At 39.6% G+C, this 21,916-nt stretch overlaps 1 protein-coding gene across 2 annotated transcripts in view; it reads right to left on the minus strand.

Annotated features, from left to right (window-relative positions):
• Positions 1–21,916, minus strand: part of LOC145316974 (uncharacterized) — a 69,869-nt gene that overhangs the window by 2,045 nt on the left and 45,908 nt on the right. Inside the window, exons 5-11 of one of the 2 annotated variants that reach the window (XM_080157829.1) lie at positions 20,439–20,536; positions 14,615–14,774; positions 14,197–14,288; positions 13,472–13,622; positions 2,036–2,167; positions 1,776–1,823; positions 58–1,604 (exon numbers count right to left, since the gene is read on the minus strand). In XM_080157829.1, the coding sequence (XP_080013955.1) occupies positions 58–1,604; positions 1,776–1,823; positions 2,036–2,167; positions 13,472–13,622; positions 14,197–14,288; positions 14,615–14,774; positions 20,439–20,536 (2,228 nt within the window). Of the gene's footprint in view, positions 1–57; positions 1,608–1,775; positions 1,824–2,035; positions 2,168–13,471; positions 13,623–14,196; positions 14,289–14,614; positions 14,775–20,438; positions 20,537–21,916 lie in introns of both variants that reach the window. The other variant, XM_080157828.1, reaches the window with a different exon arrangement.

Genomic DNA, 21,916 nt, shown 5'->3' on the forward strand with positions numbered 1-21,916 from the left:
TAATATTGTTTAAAAAGAAATTTAAAACTTTTCAATGATTTGTTATGAAAAGATTACCTGTACTACTCAGAATAGAGCTACAAGTTCCAGAGCTTGAGCTATAGTGATCCAGCTCAGACTGTCGCCGTTCCAAAGGGGCACCTACGCTGCCGCTAGCCGAGTGTTGGCGGCCGTGGATATATTGAGGGGGCGGCGGAAAATCTGACGAATTTGATACAACAGTCTGGTGGCCAAGTTCTGACTGCAGCCTGCTGCCCTCCAGGCTGTAGATACCTGTCCGGCTGTAGGGACAGGTCAACTCATAGTTGGAGCGGGGGCTGAGGGAGGCAGTGGACATGGAGCCCTTCGTGGTGCTTTCCGGGCTAACCGTCTCTTCGCGGCTACCCTGATCTGACAATTCTTCGTCCGTGACTAGATTAGCTCCGTCGACGGTAGCCGACAATTTAGAAGAAGATTCACTGCGCGGTTTTCGAGCAGTTTGTCGCGGTGCCGGAGTCGGCTTTACTGGTGGTCTGTTCGGCGAATAATCTGCCGGCCGTCTGACCCTTGGCTCTGTAGTGTAAGCCACCATGACGGACATGTCACAGCCGCTGTCAGGCGAGGAATTGCGTTCTGTCTTTTGTTTTGCCTCCGTTTTGCTGCCAGATGGCGGTTTTGCTGACTTGCTGCTGCCGCCTCCTGACGACACTCCCGAGCTAGTGCTGCTTCCCTTGCTTGATCTTGTCGACGAGTCGCTGTCTGATTTTGTAACACTGTGTGTAGACTTTGTCGAGCTAGCCGACGAGTCTGTTGGCGTCAGCTTAGCGGTCAACCCACTGTTGCCGGAATTTGTTGTGTTGTTATTATTTGTCTCCGACACCCATTTCAGGTATTCAATATCTGCGCTGTCTGTGCTGTACCACCTCGCATTCTTTGGTTCTTGTTGCAGGTGTAGATGTTGAGTGCTGGTTGTCCGTCTCTTATTCACCTCAGAGTATATGTCCACGATGGAGCGGGTGTATTGCTGCCCAATTTGAAGGCGAGGATACCCTGCGCCTGCAGCCACGGGGGAAGAGTCATTTTCTGTAATTACCTTTAACTCGCCGCTAGACTTTGAAACGGCCCCAGCTGGCCGGGTTAATGTGCCACCGCCGCTGGTATAAAGGCTGCTGTTAACAGTTCTGTGATGTCCAGCAGCTGTTGATATACTGTGCATACTGACAGGTCGCGTAGCGGTTGCACTTGTCACGGCTGAATTTATGCTGTACATACTGACAGGTCGGCCGTAACCGGCATTTTTGAGTGTGCTTGTCCTTGACTCATCAGTGTCCATATCGCCAAGATTCGGCAGGGGCAGAACTCGCAGCTCCTGTGATCCTGCCAGATGTGGGTGGCTGCCAGTTGTAGTCTTGCGGTTGCTGATTGTAGTATCCACTTCATAGGCTGACCTACTCAACAGCTGGTGCTGTTGGACAGACGCGTCAACCTCGTAGCGGGATCTGATTGCGGATACGTGCATAGAGCTGGCGGCTGTGGGCAGGTCCGGCTGAGATTCTGTCTCCTTGATTGTGTGGGACTTGCGGCGGGGATAGCGGGTGCTTGGCCGACGCTCAAATTGTAACTTCCTTCTGAAACATTCAAGTGTAGGCTGTCAGTCTAGGGACAAATACATTAGGAGGGGAGCTTTGCCCATACAAAAAAAAGGAGAAATATTAACTGTAGAAAGTACAGAATTAATCTATCATCCATTGCTCATTCTCTAGATCAGTGTAAATGTGTATGTAAATAATAATTACCTAGGTTCAACAGAAACTCTGGTCTGGAACTCAGTCCTCCCGCTATACCTAAACAATCAAAATTCAAAATAAATGATTAGAAATTAATTACTGACACTAATCTTTCAAAAATCTGTAAGTATGTTTAGAAAAAAGAATAAAAGGATGCCTTGATTAGAAATTTTAATTCCAGAATTTTTTTTTATCTTCCTATAATGCGGAGTTTTCGCTAAGCCAAACAATTTAGGTGGGGGGGGGGGGACATAGGAAAATTGTATTACCTGAACCTGGAGCCCATCCTGAAGAATGTCTGCTTGACCCTTGTTGTCTTGCCAGGGGTTCGGAGCCGGAAAAAGGCATGGTGCTCCACTGCGCTCTTCCAGAGGTGCTTACAACTCTTCTCAGAGCTTAATCTAAATATTATATTATCATAGAAAGGGAGTTGGAGTTAGAATAAGGTATGTTGCCTCACTGGAAGTTATGCAGAGCCAAAAAAGCATAGTGCTCCACTGAAATCTTCTAGAGGTGCTCTCCTCAAAGCTTAATCTAAATATTTTATTATTATTGATGAACACGTGGTGCCAGCATTAGGTATGTTGCTCCACTGGCATTGATCTAGAGCCAGAAAAAGGAATGCTTCCAGAGGTGCTTACATCACTTCTCCGAGATTAATCTAAAAAAATTATTATTTCTAAGTGTGTTGAGCCATAAAAAGTTGTATTCCTCCACTAAAAGAAGTGAGGTTCTAAAAAATTTATGGATCCCTTCTGCATCATTTAAAGAGATTCGTTTCAATACTTGTTTGTTGACTATAATGACATTTTTATAAAAGTGGCCATTTCTGGCATAATAATGACATTTTTACATCTTATTGATTAAATTATCAAATTTACATTAATACATGAAACTAGGAAAAATTTAATATAAAATGCAAATTTAATAGTGCAATAATGATGATATATCTGTCCTTGTACCTTGCATTTACTTTTATAATATTTCTTCATTTTAACCTTATGTTAAAGTAATTAAATTATTTTAATTTCAATACTATAATAATTAAAAACAAATGCTTTAACTAAATAATTAACTTTTAAATTTCTTTTCTTAAAGTTTTGTATGGTTTTAAAGAATTATTCTCGGATAAGTAAATTAATTTTTGGGTATTGGTATTGGTTCAACCTATAATGGTATAAAATATGAATCTAGACTTTTCTTAAACGTTTATGTGGACTTTTTTTATAAAAATCTTACAAGACATATATTTTCTACACGAGTAGTTATGAAATTATCAAAAATAAAAACTTAAGTATTAAAATTAAATAGAAAACTTAATTATGAAAAATTTTAAATTTAAACGTTTATATAAAAAGTTGGAGCCAACTTAAACTAGCATGAATATGTTCCATTGTTTCATAACATCAAAAAAGTTTATAAATTAATCATGGACTTGGCAATACAGAAATCAAATTGAAATGGCTAATGAGGCCTTAAATGGGTCATTCAATCTGATTCTTGTATTTCGACCCGAACCTAAAACAACGGCCAATAAACAATAGACCTTGTTATTTCATTTTAAGATCGATATTTTGGTATTCGGCCTATAGAGAAGCATCGCTATTAAAAATCCACAAAAGCCTAATTAAAGTAAGTTTGTGGGAAAATTTGTTTCTTCTCGTAAGAGATATAATGATGGAAAATTATATTTTATCTAACTGTATTCTAAACAATTTCTGGTATGGTTTGTTTTGGCTATATTCCACCCCCTAATCCTAGGCAATGGGTATCCTAAGGGATATGTAAATGGATGATAAATTGATATACAACCTTAACTATACGAACAAAATTACAACTAAATTATTGTTTGAAAGGTTTGGAAACTACCAATTTAGAACAAATAAATCAAAATACAATAAGAGTACCCAAAATTCTTGAGCCAACAAATAAAATAACTTGTATACAAAGCTTTAGGCACCAGTGTTATTTACTGTCCCCTCCCTCCTTGCCTAAGTCATCCATATGATGTAAACAACATCTACTTGAAATTTTAAGAAGTAATATTGTACCTGTAAATGAAATTTTATATATAAAAGTAACAGGCTTGCTGTTTGTCTATGTTTATAATTATTATGGGAGAGTGTATCACCACCACTCAAAGAGAAATAGCCCCTAGAAAATATGACACGCCCCAATTTTTTTTTAAATGTTGAAAAAGAGGGACTTTTATAATGACCAAATAAATCCCGATGAACAATGCTTTGTTCTTTACTTAGTCGATAATGTTATCCTCTTCTTACAATAAAGCCAGGAGTTAGGATTAAGCAATTCTATTTAAAGTTTTGGATCATAAGGCTATGGTCATTATTTTATTGTTTTCAAAATGTTTTAAAAGAGAATTTAATAACTTTAAGTAAATATATATTGGATGGTACAATGAGCAGTATCCAAACTTTTCAATACATACATATATTCCAAAGAAGAGGTACTCTTGTTTATTTATCATCATAAGAATGTATATCAATTTATCGTCCATTTTCTTATCCCTTAAGATCCTTGGCAAGTAGATCTTTTAAATTTTCTAGAATGTGTGTCCCTTTCCCTGCAATCAAAGTGAGTTAAACTGTTGTTTAGAAACTGAAGAAAAAGCTTGATTGATTAGGCTACAGTTGCCTCTGTGATAAAAAGTAGCTTTTCTCATAATCAATAATGAATATATGCAGCAGTTCATGTGTGGTATGCGGCAGCTCTGGACCATGCAGAAACCAGGACATTATAGTGATGCTACGCACCTAGCTAAATCCTGTTATTCTACAATTATAAGGCCACCTGAAAATATGTCAGATAACGGTACTGGTTTCATCTCTCAGTTGTCCTGCAAATGGAGGGAGGGGTGTTACCCCTCCCTCTCCCATCTTAAGCACCGGAACCTTCCCCTTCAACCACCAAGTTATCAGCACCACCTCAACCCTGAGGATAAAGGATCTAAACCTGCCCTCACCTGATAGAATCACCCCCACACAGACTGTTGTTGTCACAAGTAATCATCAAGCCTTCCCTCTTTAGTACCCAGACCTACCACTCAACCCCTCTATGCTTATCTACCTATTGTGCTGCTCCATGGGCTATCCTGCCTGCCCCAGACAGGGATAGCCATCTACCTAACCATTGCAATTATCTATGTTTTACTGTATGATTTATCTTTAACTATCTTTATTCCTAATCCATATGTATTTATATTATGGTTAACTGTATTCTTAATCCCCCCCCACCCTTTCCAGGGATGGGGAATCATGATTGCCCAAACTGACTATTGTATATGTATTATAATGCTTTTATGTTATGATCATTTATTCCTATCCATGTAGTTATTGTTTGTTGTATATAGCTTTAGTATCCTTTACACCCTCAATAAAGTGACAACTGAAATAGATGTTGATTCTTGTCTAGTGAATGCTAGAGAAGCGTAGCTTCTCTATAGTAAGGTGTCCACGTCTGTTCACACTGCCGTAGTCTTTATTCGAACTCTGGTGTCTGCCATTTACCCTAGGCGGATACCACAACTTTGGTGACAGCTGTGTGAGATTACGGCGAACCACAAGTGTAGAGCAGACGCGTATCTGAGGCTAAGGTACTCCCAGCAGTGAATCTGGCAAAACTGACGCAAGCAACCTGAATTACCCACCCTGGACAGCAAAGTTTAACTCTGCATCCGGCAGTTGTGGAAGCGAGACAGCGAAATTTGACGAATAACCGCGAGCAGCGCTGATATCTAACGGAGAATTGAGCGCCAAAAGGGCTGAAACAGGCCTGCGGACCGGCTGAAACAAGCCAAATAAGTGTAAACGGCTGGAAATAGGCCAATTTTACTGCAAGAGATAGCAGGATCCGAACCAGTGGCGCTAGCAGGACGGGACATTCCCTGCCGCCATCAGCTGGATTTGGATAAGCGGCGCTAGCAGGACGGGACATTCCCTGCCGCCGATAGGCTGAAACACGCCACATAGCTGCAAGCGGCGCTAGCAGGACGGGACATTCCCTGCCGCCGATAGGCTGAAACACGCCACATAGCTGCAAGCTGCGAGCCAACATACGAGTGTAGTGCACCAGAACAGAGAAAAACTACGTCAACTCCAAGTATCCTGAGAGGCTACAACGCAGCCACCCATCTAGAAAAATGGCCAAACAATAGATTTATGAGCAAAGCTTGGCAAACAAATTGTTGTGTTGTGATAAATCTAAGAATAGAACAGGCTTGGATTATTGTGTATTGTGATAACAGCTAAAAATAGAACAGAGTTGGTAAACAAATCTGTTATGCAATTGTGATAAGGACAAAAATAGAAGCTAGATGTAATATAAATAAAGACCCTGATATACAATCAAAACATCTCAAGCCCACAGCACAATAACAATCCACCCCTTATTCCAAGGGAAGGGGAGGAGCCCCTCTCCATTGAAGGCAAATACAATCAGGGTGATATAATAGATAAGCCTAGGATTAAGAAGAAAAGGCCCTATTACACCAGCACACAGTTACCCCCCCTCCCTCATAGGGGGAACGGACGGAGTTACCCCCGTCCCCTCACGCGCTCCCCCCCTTCCTACCCACACTAGACTAAGTCCGTCTGTAGTGTGGAGCTAGCGATCGGACACACAGAGCGCCATTCACGGGTAGCGCAACAGAGTGCGGAAAATATCATAAATCCAACGGACGAAGCGGACCAATGAGAGAGCAAGTTGAGGGGTGAGAGCGCGTTTTCCCCGTGTGCGCGGATTTGACGGTGCGGACGCGCGTTGCAAGGACAGGAGATTTCACGCACACACACACACACACACACACCCACACAGGAGAGGGGCCATTCTATAGCATACATCAGAGATATTTTTTTAGGAGAAAAAAAACTTGCAAGCTCCTCCCTCCCTGTCTACAGTGTGATAAGGAAAACTAAACCAGTTCCTTAAACCCGCTCAGACCCTCAACATCTCCTAGCCCTGCCAACCCTACTTCAAAGCTGAGTGGTTAGTGAAACAAATATATGTATATATAAATACCCAAGTGATAAATAATGTTGTTTTTTTTGTATCATGGGTACAATCAAGTGAATACTAACCTCACCAAACAACACTGGAAACTGATATGGTAACTGAACGAAAGTACGCCCACCCTGTGGACATAGCCTGACTTGCTGCCCCACACTGGGCAGTGGTGGTGTGTACCTGGACCATCGACCCTCATAGTTGTGAACTATATACAGAGGAAGCGTGATTTTTTTTGGAGCAAGGAGGAAAAGCTAGCTAGCTCCGGGGATATTCCTATACACGTATATATATATATATGGGCGTGTAGCCATGTATATATATAGATAGACTACCTATCCATATATCTACTAGCGGATACGCTCCTAGAGACATCTGTGGATGCCTAACATATTCCCTGTTACCTTTAAGCTAAGATCCGCTGGTTACCACAGAAATCAAGAGCTATACTGGAGAGGAAAACAACTCAGGCTCAACAGTTAAACAAGACGCTGGCCCCAACAGACCAACCCCCTGCTACTTATCATGGGGGCGCGCCAGCCACAGAAACTCTTGAGCCAGGAGGACCGAGCCTACGGCTACGTGGACTACCACCCTAATTACACAGCTATAGTATTTATACTAGGGGTGAGCCGGCTCGAACCTCCTTGCGGCGCGGCTACTCTACTCTGCTTCTATATCTACAAGATACTACTTCTGTTATTACTTTGGCCTACTGTGTTGAGTACAGTGAACATCAAACACATGCCAGGTCACAGACCCCTGGTCCCTGAGATGCCCTTGTCTGGAAGGGTGACTGAATGTCTGCTGCACAGCTCCTGTTCAGTTGGTGCTCAACGCACGAGAAATAGCAATACTGGACTGGGGATTACTGAACCTGTAGGTGTCCTCCTGGGGGTGTTGAACGATGCAACTGAGCCTAATGAGAAGGTGACAAGCTTCAGAGACTTAGTGGCCAGCCCCAAGATGGACACTACCACCAGAACTGAGACTCCAACGGGGCCCAGCCCTAGGGCCAGTACCACCTGTTTCTGGGGTGGAAAGGTCCTCCCTGGCGCTGGCCTCACCAAGCTGGAGGATGGGGAGCTGTCCCAGGGGAATAGGCTCTTCACCCAGATGCCCGACGCGTACCTGGGGGTGGGGGAGCCGCCACCCAAGCCTCCCTGGGAGCCCCCAGGCATGGAACGACTGGGGACCGGCCTAAGGATGGGGACTGGTGACCTGCTGCAGTGGAAGACTTTACCCAGCACGGAGGGAGCAGGGTTGACCAGCAGCAGTGAGGCTGTTCCCCCACACTCCAAGACCAGATGCCGCTACTCTGTTGAACCACTGCACATGTCCCAGCCCAGTTCCCCCATGCTGCTGAAGATGGAGGCCCACCAGGATGCAGAGCTCCAACCAGGGAAGTCAATAAGAAGGCCACCCCTTGCCAAAACCAGAACCACCGCAGGGGCTCCCCACCAGCAGCTGACGGAGCCTGGCAGGGACGCCATACCAGCTGGCAACTCTGGCCCAACTCAGGTGGCTACCAACAGTCTGCTGACAGTCCGGAATACAGTTCAGGCTACCATCAGTATGGCATCTTCTGGGCCTTGCTGGTCCACCTGTGGGTACCTGTCCACCCACTGGCCACAGGTACCCCCCAGAGATCATAGCCCCCTTTCCGACTGGCACCATCAACGGCCTTTGCTACCAACCACCTGGCATACCCAGAGGCAGGATCCCTCATGTGGAGAAGCACCTGCAGAAGCTAAGGCCGAGGCTGGCCTCGCCACCCAGGGGAGGAGAGCCGCTGTTGGATGGAAGGAACCTGTGTGTATGGGGAGGAGGCTGAATGTAACCAAGGAGCCACCACAAGCAGCCCAGCACCGCCTGACCCCTAGTAGGGGAGACCCTGTTTGTCAGCTGGTGCCCCAACTGGAGGAGGAGAGACCTGGCAGGTTGATACACCCTGGGGAAGCCGGCCTGATGGGACCCAGCTGGACGAAGGGGCGCTGCCGCTTCAACGGCCACACAGCCGCCAAGTACAGAACCGGTGGGGACCGGGCAATGAAGAAACACCAGGCCGCCCAACAACCTGCATGCAACCAGTCTGCCACCCAGGCCCACCTGGAGGGAGATGCCCAGCCGTCACCCCAACTAGCTGCCGCCGCTGGGGCCGCGGCTACCCAGGAGTCTGTGTCTCAGATTGGGACCATGGTGGCCAGGATCAACGTGCTGGGAGGAGCGGCTGAACCCAACCGGGTTGGCCTGGGCCTCAGCCGCAACCACAGGGGACCGGTGTCCGTAACCCCTGTCACCCCCAGCAAGAGCCGAGGGGCGCTACCCAGCGCCACCGGGACGGTGTACGAGGAGGCCCTGGCGGCCGCCGAGTGGGAGAGGCAAGAGGCGCTAGCCAGCGAGTCTGAGTCGATGTATGGGACGCCAACCGGCGTCGCCACCTGGAAGGAACGAGAGGTGCTTCCCTGCACCACCAAGCTGATGTCTGGGGCGACAACCGTCGCCGCCACCTGTGAAGACTGGGGGGTGCTATCCAGCGCCCCACGCTGGTGCCTGGGGCGACAACCGTCGCCGCCACCGAGAGACCTGGACCCCTGTGAAGACTGGGGGGTGCTATCCAGCGCCCCCACACTGGTGCCTGGGGCGACAACCGTCGCCGCCACCAAGATACCTGGACCCCGGAAGGAGCCCGCAGCCCCAGAGGAAGGGGTGACACCCGTCACCCCCAGCCAGCCAGAGCCCCCAGCCAGCAGGGAGAGTCCAGCTGTCCCACACCCTCAACTGCATCCAGCTGTCTACCTCCCTCAACCAAGCCAGGGTAATTGTATTGCACTGGTGTACCAGGAAGTTTGGGCTGGGCCAAACTTGCCTGCGCCCCCTGCATCTGCCCCAGGAGCCAGGGTATCAGCCATTACCAGCCAAACTGAAGAAGCTTTGACCGCTGCCTGGGGAGTAACACAACTAGAGGCGCCAAGTGCCGAGCCTAACCATAGAAGTAGAGGATCCCCAACAATTATGTCTACCCAAGATGGAGACAATGTGCCTGGACCCCTTCAGGCTAGGGGAGGAAATCCGGAGCCTTGTGCCTCCAGTCCACCAGCAGCAGTGTTCGTGGATGGGCCTGTCTCCCAGCCAACTAGAGCGGAGCCACCCTTGCAGATCCAAGACAGCCGCCGGCATAAAGGAGGGACTGTTACCTTTCCCTACCCCGCAGGTCGGACTGCCATGCACCACCCTGCCAATGTCCAGAATGAGCCTGAAGGAGGCAACGCTCCTACAGTATGGCAACCACCACCTGCCCGCGTTGACAGAGACCCTGGAAGCCGAATGAACCTGACCAGCCCCGAGGGCGAAGAAACTGCGCCTGCATCCAGTAGCCAGCCTGCCAGCAGCAAGGTGACCAACACGATGGAGACCACCAGCCCAGTGGAGAAACCTGAAGAGGTGTATACCAGGCGGCTGTTGGTCCAAGCCCCCTCATGTGCTGTGCCACCCCTGGAGGTTGCCAGGGTGGCCTCAGAGGTACACATCCAACGGCCAGAATATCCAACAGGACCAGCTACTCCAGCAGATATAGCCGATTCCGTTAGACCTGGGGAGGGCTGGAGTCCACCACCGTCCAGCAACTGGTATCCTGGCGGACCCATTCCACAAGGACAACAAACTGAAGGCCGCAACCACTGTCGGAAGTCTGGCGGTGCAGACAACCCCTCCAGCCTTCCGAGGGGAGAGTTGTGGTATGCGGCAGCTCTGGACCATGCAGAAACCAGGACATTATAGTGATGCTACGCACCTAGCTAAATCCTGTTATTCTACAATTATAAGGCCACCTGAAAATATGTCAGATAACGGTACTGGTTTCATCTCTCAGTTGTCCTGCAAATGGAGGGAGGGGTGTTACCCCTCCCTCTCCCATCTTAAGCACCGGAACCTTCCCCTTCAACCACCAAGTTATCAGCACCACCTCAACCCTGAGGATAAAGGATCTAAACCTGCCCTCACCTGATAGAATCACCCCCACACAGACTGTTGTTGTCACAAGTAATCATCAAGCCTTCCCTCTTTAGTACCCAGACCTACCACTCAACCCCTCTATGCTTATCTACCTATTGTGCTGCTCCATGGGCTATCCTGCCTGCCCCAGACAGGGATAGCCATCTACCTAACCATTGCAATTATCTATGTTTTACTGTATGATTTATCTTTAACTATCTTTATTCCTAATCCATATGTATTTATATTATGGTTAACTGTATTCTTAATCCCCCCCACCCTTTCCAGGGATGGGGAATCATGATTGCCCAAACTGACTATTGTATATGTATTATAATGCTTTTATGTTATGATCATTTATTCCTATCCATGTAGTTATTGTTTGTTGTATATAGCTTTAGTATCCTTTACACCCTCAATAAAGTGACAACTGAAATAGATGTTGATTCTTGTCTAGTGAATGCTAGAGAAGCGTAGCTTCTCTATAGTAAGGTGTCCACGTCTGTTCACACTGCCGTAGTCTTTATTCGAACTCTGGTGTCTGCCATTTACCCTAGGCGGATACCACACATGAAATATTTTTGTTTTTTCCCCACTCAAAATACAAAAAAGTCTTATGATATAAATGAGTAGAAGAAATTAAACGTAATAATTCCAATCAGATTTGTTATTAAAATTTTTACAATATTGTCTGAACACCCTTTTTTTTCTCACACCAGAGGGTGTTTTCTTCATACAGGCAGAGAAAATACTCTAACAGCCAAAGATATTTATAAAGGTAGACACTTATAATGATGTTTCAAGGATTGAAAAATAGTTGGTTACAAGCTAGTTTTATAGTAGAACTTATATACATGTCAACCGTTTAGATTTGTCTGTCTTCCCTTTTTTGGAATTAAACCTTCTACTTAAAAAACAAAAACATGTTAGCGTGCTATTACTCCGCTTCTTAATGAGATATTTGAACCTGAGAAACCTTTATTTACAACCTTGACAAATTATGAGAGAATCTGCCAATTATTTCAATTATTCAATTTTGAACTTTAATTTCTTGATTTAGTATTCTTCAACAACATATTGAAAAACAAGGATAATAATAATCATAAATGTTGTACTTAAAAATTGATATCTAATTAAAAAAACAGGGAGGGGATATTGGACTAAAAATAATCCCCAATTTCTAAATTTAATCCTTCTCTTTTATTATCTGGATTAAAACTTTGGAAAATTCTCTTAAAACTCAATCGATTGGGTCATTCAAACCAGCAGAGTCCAAAATTCTTAATCCACAGAAAAAGTAATTTTTTTCATCATCATTGGAGATGTAAATCAATTTATCCCAGGGTATTATCAAGGAGAAACGAAAGTGCAAAGGCAATTAATGTTTTATGATTGAATAATTGTTAATTATAATAAAAAACTTTAAGTTTTCGTTGTTAATATCAGGTTTTAAACATCTATTTACTTATATGTAAGCTACGCTATCTAATGTATGAAATACTAGTGAAAGAAAGTTAATTTTAGATTATAACTGTTTATGTTTGTTTTGTTTGTTTTTAGAAAAGAAAAGATTTTTTAGAATTTAATTGTTTTTAATTGTGAGGGTCCAATGAAGCAAGAAATTCTAGGTATGCTATCACATCCGCGATTGTTATATTTACACAGTGTTTCATATTTTTGACAAGGATCACAAAATCAATTAGTAGCAAACTACAAAAATAATGAATGAAAATATGGACAAAGTAAATTAAAGAGCATGTCAAGAATAAATTGATTGGAAACAAATCACGAAACCTTACAAATATACTTTTAATTTTTTTGATATTTATATTTGTGCAGCATGACTAACAAACCGACGGATAAAGTAAGTCATATGCTAAATGCTAATTGGTATGGGAATCCACACAAGAAAATTCAGCCGTCTATCTTGGATAGCAACCAAGAAATCACATATAGCTTTACGGACTGACTGACAGACAGACAGATAAAGTGATTTCAAAGTAGCTCCGCTACAAAAAAAAGTTACAATAGCAAATAAAACTATTGAGGATAGATAGGGATGAAAGGTAAAGCAAACTGAAGTGACTCTTTTTTCTATTTTATAATTAGCGGTTTAATAGTTTGTTGATGTGATTTTTTGTCGGAATTGATAGCTTACCAAAATTGTTATAGGACAAATAACCAGCGGCAGTGATTGGTATTAGGAGATTTTAATTAATTTAGATCAATTAATATATATTTATCCCCACCCCCTAAAAAGACACTTTGTCAACCACACACTCTTTCCATATTTCAAATTCTACGATAATCATAATCCATTTTAGATATCAGATTATCAATGTGTCAGCCATTGTCATTTTAATATAATGTAAAATAGTCGATGACAAAAATTGAGGATGCAAGTTGACACAAAGTAAGCTAAAATGAAAAACAATTCATTCAAAACCAACAAAATTGCAACATATTTGTCTATTTTCCTTATTAGTTGAAATCATGACTAAAAAGATAATTCCATACATATCCTTATATAAAAGTAACAGGATGTCTGTCTGTGGTTCAGGATCTCGCTAACCACTGCACCAACATGGCTGTCCTTTATAGGTCCAGGGAAGGTTTATTTTTTTCTTAAATCTCCCCTCGGCCCTATGCTTAACAAATCTACGTCACAAACGTTTAAAATGAAAATTTACCTGAAAATAAAAATATGTTCTTGGTCTAGACCTGAGTTCTCATCCGTCTCCACCACCCGCAGGGATAACTTCTTCTTCTGGAAGTCAAGCTTCGTGATCTTCGGCCAAAAGAACAGCCCGATTTTCTGGATACCCTCGTACACCAGGATACCTGGAATATAGATATTTTACAATTAACTTTTGAATTCTTCGGCAAGAACAGCCAGATTTTCCGAATGTCTTCGTACACCGTGAAACATTAAGATAAATAGTGAGATAGAAATAAAATGAAAGATAAGCATATAGATGGATATAGATGGACAGAGATAAGATAATAAATAGCTAGAAGTTAAATAGACAGGCAGAAATAAATAGAAAGATAGACAGTCGAACTGACAATTAGAATTTTAGATAGAGAGATGTATTAACAATACCTGTGAGTGTGAGCCCATAGGAGTAAACTTCCATAAACCAAGATAGATAGACTGACAATTAGAATGATACAAAGATAGATTTATTGATAATACCTGTGGGGGTTAGCCCAAGGAAGTAGTGTGACCCATTCTATCCAAGAACCAAGATAGTTAGCTAGATAGACAATTAGAATGATAGATAGATAGATTCATTGCTAATACCTGTGGGGGTTAGCCCAAGAAAGTATTGTGACCCATCCTTTCCAAGAACCAAGATAGTTATTAGTTATATAGACAATCAGAATGATAGATAGATAGATCTATTAATAATACCTGTAGGGGTTAGCCCAAGGGAGTATTGTGAGCCATCCTTTCCAAGAACCAAATGAATTTCAACTCCATACATCTCCAATTCTCGAGCAACTCTAAATAATTAAGAACAAAATTAATATTCTTTAAAAAGTAACAGGATTCTGTATTTTTATGTAGCTAAAACCAAACCCCATGGTTTCCTTTTCCTAGCACATCGTTTTGTAGACAGTTTTTCGAGGATAATAAAATTAAAAATAATGAGATCAATGTTTACCTTATTGGCAACGAGGGGCCGAAGGCTCGTTCCAATAAAAAAGGAATTTATTCTTTGATTTTCATTTAATTTTCCGTGGAAAATTGTCTATAATACGATACATGAAAGGACTCTTTTTAATCCAGCGGATATCTTTCGGAATTCAAAATTCAATTCTATACTAACCTCAAATATTCAGACTCCGCCTCCGCGGGAGTCCGCCCCTTCAGCTGGGAATACGCCGACAAGATCTCCTCCTCCATCTCTGCGGACTGAACCGGAACAAACCGGAATTCCGACACAAAGGCGGCGGTGTGAACACATGGGTTAAAATCACCCAACTCCGCTAAAATATAAAAGAAATCACTAAGGGATTTTTATAATTTTAAACCAGCAAAAAAACTTAAAATATATCTTTTTAAATGTCATATCTTTTTTTACGCAGGGCTCGGCAGCAAAAGATAAAGAGAAAGAAGGAAATTAAACAAAATTAAAAAAATATATTACGTATGTTGAACATTGCCGACAGACCAAGTAAATTGTATACTGGATGCGCTTAAAAATCGGAATCATCACAAAAATCAACAGGTTAAAGTAGCAGCCGAGAAAATCACATTTTCCAAATAGCGTCACGGACCAGCGGACGGACAGACCAGTTGAATTATAGATTAGCTTCGATACTAAAACTTGTAGCTCTATAGTGTATTTCTTTTCTTTAAAACTTAAATGAATATTTTGTTTCTTCAGATAAAGTTAATTTAAGTTTTAACAAAAGTTTTAAATTATCTTTTTTAATTGAGAGAGCGAGATAGAAATTTAAAAAAGGAAAAATTTCGGAAACATAAATATTGTAGTAAGAAAGAAATAACAATACAAATAGACGGACGTACAAAGTGAATGTTTTTAAGTAAAATCTTCACAAGAACTTCAGATCCTACCTCATATAGCAGCCGATTAAAATCAATTGCCGCAATAAACCTTACCAGGACCTATGCTACGTTGTAAAAAAGAACCATATCGGTAAAGTGGTGTACTAGATCCTTCGGTACAGACAGACAGTGACCTATTACTTTTATTTAGGGATATTAGCCAAATATATTTAATTTCCCAAATTTGCTTTTTAACGCAGAAGAGATTAACGGACAGACATAGTGAGTCTTAGATTAGCTTCGCCTCTAAAAAGAATAGCTAAGAAAGTAAATAAAAAAGATTACGAAAAGGAATAAAAAATAGTGAAAAGTAAAGAAATAAAAACTACCTAAAAAAAATGTTTGAAAGACAGATCGTGTGATTTAAAAAAACAATATAAAATCAAGGAAAATCATATTCATATGTAACATAAATATATCCAAAAAATTTAAATCTAACATAGGAAATTAGTAGATTTTTATTTATGTTATATAAGGGTATTTTTTACGTTTATTTTAAAATATTAAATAGAAAGTAAAGGGAATAAAGTAAATTCTAGAGTTGCTTCGCTGCTAAGAACGTGGATATTGAAGGATTGAATGACTTGGATTGTACAAAAACATATACAACATGCGGTTGTCAACAATTATTTCTTTTATTTTTACTATATGTATATTCTTTTAATCCAACAGTAATAGCTTCTGCAACTTAAGATCTTTGATATTGCTGTCAGACTAGGTTGGGCTTCATTGGGATCATTTAAAAGTACCTTTGGAATGGTTTTATGCATTTTTTTCTGACACTTTAACACCCCTGCCTCATTTTAGGGGCCAAGCAGCTAGTATCCTAAAAACTGAAATAATTGGTTGTTTGTGAGTAATAATAAGAAATTTTAAACCACTTGAGAGGTCAAAGTAAGCTCTTTAAAGAGCTGTTGTTTTTATTACAGATTTTTAACCTAGATAATTTTTCGGGGGAGGGGGGGGGGGGTTGAGGAGGGGTAAAATGTCTAAATAATTTCTCATGATTTGTAACAACTGATGGATTTTAACCCAACCCCAAAGATATAAACCCATCTCAGAATAATTTTCAACACATTTGTTCTATTTTTTGTTTTAACATATCTTGTAATTTTTTTTAGTGATCCATACACATTCATTTCTAGTAAAACACACGATTTAATTATTTCCGCCAATCCTGCAAATATGAATTTCAGCAATGTAATTCGTAATGGTTTTTTACTTCTTATATTATGGCATGTTTGTCTGTCTGTAAGGGGTTCAAAATGTAATGTTGTACAGTGAATTCAATTAATTTTATTTTTCAAAAGTGAAAAATCTATTTTAAAAAAGAAATAAGAAATTTTTTATTAGCTATTTTTACATTGTTTGTTCGTACACCCAGAAATATGAAGTTGAAATTTAATGCAACAGATGGCGCAACTTCACGGTATACCACCTTACTTCGGCCAGTAATCTGGATAAGTTTAAGCAAACAAACTTTTAGACAGGACATGCAAAGATTTAAGTAAATATTTTCAAATTAATAATTCTCTCGCTAATTAGAAATATTGAATACATAGAGTCTTCTTGATGCACTTGAAGAGGCTAGGGGGAGGGAGGGGGGAAGTCGACACTCCACTCTATCAATATTAGTTTAACCAAAGATGTTTTAAGGGTGAATTTTTTTTCTAGGGGCGATTACTCTTGGGAGTAATGGCACCCTACCCTAAAATAGTAATAAACCTTTCCTAGGACCTATGAGAACCGACACTGTACAGGAGAACTATATGGGTTCAGTTGTTCGCGAAATTCTTCGTTACAGACAGAGAGCAACAAAGATCCGGTTACTTTTATAAAAGGATAATTTTGTTGTGAATTCAATGATCCTTGTTTTCTATTAGAAAGCTTGCAATGTAATGTATATTTATGTTCAGAATGTCCAAGTCACCATCTATGTTTACGTCTCTCAGGGATACAGGGATGTGCCAATGGACAATATTAAAACATGGTTCAAATTCCCTCTGCTAATGGATAGGGAAAATACGTGGATATTATGACAGAGGGAAAATTGTCGTTAATTTAGGTTGATAATATGGAGGGGGAGGGGTTGAGGTAATACAGATGGACAGGGAGTATAGTTATTTTAGCCCGCTACAAGTTTCACTTTATCAGAGGACATAAAAATCTGGTGTAAGATCCAAGTCTCTATTAAATTTTATTGTTATTGTCCTTACCCTCCCTGACGTCTATAAACTCCCATTGAGACAAAACAAGAGTGTCCTTTAACAAAATAGCGTAGCACATTATTAATATAATTCAATTCAAAATCAAATAGACGGATTTTAAAAAAAATATTCAGAATACACAGATATTTTACTTAGAATGTTGTAGGGAAATTGCTATTCAATAATAAACAGAAAGACAATTTATTTTGTCATATTAGTGAGTATTCTTACTGGTGGTAAAGTTGAAGGCGAAATATATTAAGCTAAATCCTATTAAACTAGGAAATGTGAGGCTATGGAAACCCTAACTCATATACTACAGAGAGAGGGAGGGGACAATGGGCTGTTTAAAACACTAGTCCCCAAAGTTTTTATAATAACGTTTTCTTGTTCGTTGCCGTAATCACTTTAGGGACTTTAGTAAATTTTTATTGGTTGGTTATTTAAGTTGAGTGTTCGAACATTTCAACCACTAATTAAATCTACAGAAGGGGTAAATTTATGTATCATCATTGAGAATGTACATCAATTTATCGGTCATTGTCTTAGCTCTTTATATCTCTGCATATACTAGCCTTGAAACCTTTTTCCTTTCCTTACTTGGATAAAAATATAAAGTTTACAACGAAGAGAGACAAACTGCCTTGTTAAACCTTTTATACTGTAGCTTCGCTACTACACAAAAGTATCATTTGAAAGATATGTGATACTAAATAGCATGAAATTAAAAATGAAATAAAGAAAAAAAGCAGAGAAAAATACTATTGTCCACACAGAACGAGAGGGAAATGATAGAGAGGCGGATAAATTGTAAACAAAGTAAAAGTACGTGCATCTTTTTTATCTTGAGCACCCTCTGCGGCATTATTGGCAACGTATTGAGTCGACGGGTAGGTGTCTGGAATACACCGCCTAATATTTAAGACGTTAAAAAGGGGTACCTCCTGATGCTCTGTCAGGCGCGTGGCATAAATAGTATGAGAATTCCTTGGACCCCCAAGAAGTGCAACTCATTACCATACACAGTTTTTCAGCATAAGATCGTACAATTAAAGGGTTGGTTGATAAATAATGTAGAACATATCTATACCTCCAATGATAAGACTTGTAGCTTGAAAACTTTGATATATAATTGTCATTTTTTTCGTTCCTGTTAAAAAAATACAATTCCCTTCTGATAAATTATTAAGTCATTTGATTAATATCAAGGCCTCTTGTCTAAATATCATGCTCCACTACTTATCATCAGGAGCATAGCTTCTCTACAAGTTTGATTTGTCCGTCAGTTTGTCTGTATGACACTTGATTCGCTTTCTGTGTGCATGATTTTGCTTTTCAAATATAAAAAAGTAATGATTTTTTATATCCTCCTCGTGTAAGAGAAAGTCTGCCTGTCTGTCTGTCTGTGTGTATATTGGTCTCCTTTACAGTAAAGGTCCTGGGAAGGTTTTCAGCTATTTTATAGGAGGTTTTTTCGAACCTTCTAAGAGAATAAACCCCCTGGAAAAAAACCTTCGTCAAAAAATGAGCCAATATTAAGGTATTAAACTCATGACACACGAACAGACGAATTTTTTTTTATTTATTTTAAACCAGGAGGCGGTTCTGTGCTCGACTAATGACTATTAGGGAAACTGCCATAATTTCTAATAAATCCATATATAAAGGCGATTAATAAAAATGAACTATTAAATTTATAATATCTTAAAAATTATATAAAAATAGATTTTTTATTTTCGTGATTAAATTTTTTTTAAAAAGTTTTGTTTGTGGTTTTTATTTAAAAATTTCGTTTTAAAAATCAATTTCAATTTAAATTCTTTTTCTAGTAAGATCTCATAGACATTTTAACCGGTTAGTCTACTAATTAGAGAAAGGTTAATATTGGTCCTGATGTTTTAGGCTATTATATAGCCCCAAAAGACTATTGCAAATAGCTTAAAATTGATACGATTAAATATTTTTTTTAGATTTTTGTGTACGCAAAATTTCCCTTTTTGAAAATTAAATTTATTGTTTAAACTCAACGAGTAAATCAAAATTTGTAAGAAACTTGGCTGTCGACAGAGGCTTAAATTATTTTAATTTAAATCTATTTAATCTTTTGTTTTGATTTTAAAAATTGCTTATAATACATAGTAAGAAAAGAATCAAAGAAAACAAGATTTTAAATGACGAAACATTAAAAACATGGAAATTCAGGTTGAAAAATGCTTTTAAAAAAGCAAACAATGCAATAGACTTCAATATCAGGTTAATCATATTCTTTAAAGCCTTAAAAAATCACATAAATAAAGATGGATAGTGCAAAAAAAACAGCTTATAGATATTCAACGCGAATAGACATATGTATAGGAATTGCCAAAAATTCCAGCTTGTTGCTAATTTATTCGCAACAACAGTCTGGGTAATTTTAGTCAACATAGTTCCTATTGCTTACGGCGAAGCAACTCTATGATTTATCCACACAAAGACTGTAGTCGGTATAGATATTCAAGTTATAAAAACATTTTCAGAAGCAAAGCAGCTCTATAATTTTGCAAAAACTCTTTAGAAAATTTAGTCAAAACAATTTCAAGTCATTGCATGCTTCTTTTAGCAGTTAACTAAACATTGGACCTAGGCAGGTTTTCTTCTATTTAAGGGAATTTGTCACCCCATTCTCCCAAAAGAAAAATATATAGAAATAGTAATTCACGCTTAACCGAACTCATAAGCTGTGCCGATTAGAATGTGTTTTTCATGGAATATATCAAAAGGTCAGGTCCTGTGACGGGTTTAAGCTATTTTCTATAGCTGTGGCTTTCAATTAAAAAATCGCCTTAAAGACTAGGGCCAAACTACTAGTCTATCTTAAAAAGTTAAAGAACTTACATTGTAATGAGAGGGCCGCTAGCTGGACAGAAATATTATTTGGAGGCTGCAGTCTTCCGGTCAGCACGTCCTGTTTCAGCTGAAGGAACAATTGATACCTGTAATAGACAGATAGATTTAATCAATTAAATAGATAGTTTAGTTGTATAATTAAATAGCTAGAATACATAAATAGATAGATAGTTAAGATATGTGAAATGTGAATAGATAGATAGATGTACAATTAAATCCGTTTAGTTTTTACATCTAAGTAACGAAATAGTCATTAACAGAAATTATTTTCTAGATTGAGTACGTTCGTCCAAGGATTTCTGTAAGAATTAGAAAGAATTTTTATAGCATAGCAGCATATCTGTAAGACTTGAATTGTGTCATAAATGTAGCATCGTTTATTTTAACAAAATTTACAACTGATTAACAACGATTTTTCAAAATTACTAAATAAAAATCTGTTTCTTTTATGTTATATAATTGCCGATTGTCTGATTTTTTTATGAATTTGACATCCTTGTTATCAACAAGAAGTACTACGTTTAAGTTATGAATGCAACAAGATATATTTTTTACGTATTTTTAGAAAAATATAAATATTTTTAATTTTATTATAAAAATATTTTTCTATAGAGAAAATAAGAAGATGTGATTATTATGAAAATATATTTCGATGTGTCATCACTATCGCATATTGTCATATATGTAGGGTGTTTCATATTCGCAAAGGAATACGAGTTTTTTTTAATGATGAAAGAGATATTTACAAATACTTACTGATGCTATGTCTGGCGTGTGACTCTTATAGTTTTACTAGGGTTGATGCCTTGGTCTGTATTGTGTCTTTTATGAAAATATGAAACAATGCGTCAGCGATTACACACCACATTTCTATCATAATATTAAATATACGATGTGTTTATAATAAGTATGATACACACAAATAATATATTATAATCTATTTTATTATAAACTTTATAAGAAAAAATGATAAAAATAAATGTTTCCAAGGAAGTTTGATAGAAGAAATTATTTCTTGACCACCAAACCTTCCCTTAGAATTCAATCCTTAACCCGCGACTGTGACATAACAGTAACACGTAGCGCATCCGCTAGTTATTGGGTAGGTAAAAGTTTTGAATCTCGGCCCAACACCGTGTCATAATTAAAGACGTTTAAATGGCTCTACTGCTGCTATGTCTGGTGCGCGACATAGATGTATAGAGTAGGGGGAATTTACCTTGGCACAGAGATACACTAAAAATAAGAACTCCTAGTACATCCCGTCCTCAAGGCTATCCGAAGAAAGAATCTATTTTTTTTATTTGCTATCGATAATAAATCAGAAACAAATGGGAAAAACGCATCAGGCTGCTATTAGAGATAAATTCTAAAGTTTCTTGTGAAGATTATCAAAATAAACTACTTAAAAATTATTTTCTCAGTCAGTCCGTAACACTAGGGGGTGGGGGGGGGGGGGGGGTTGA

This window comes from Acartia tonsa, chromosome 4, assembly GCF_053477335.1.
Source record: "Acartia tonsa isolate MP-2025a chromosome 4, ASM5347733v1, whole genome shotgun sequence".
NCBI lineage: Eukaryota > Metazoa > Arthropoda > Copepoda > Calanoida > Acartiidae > Acartia > Acartia tonsa.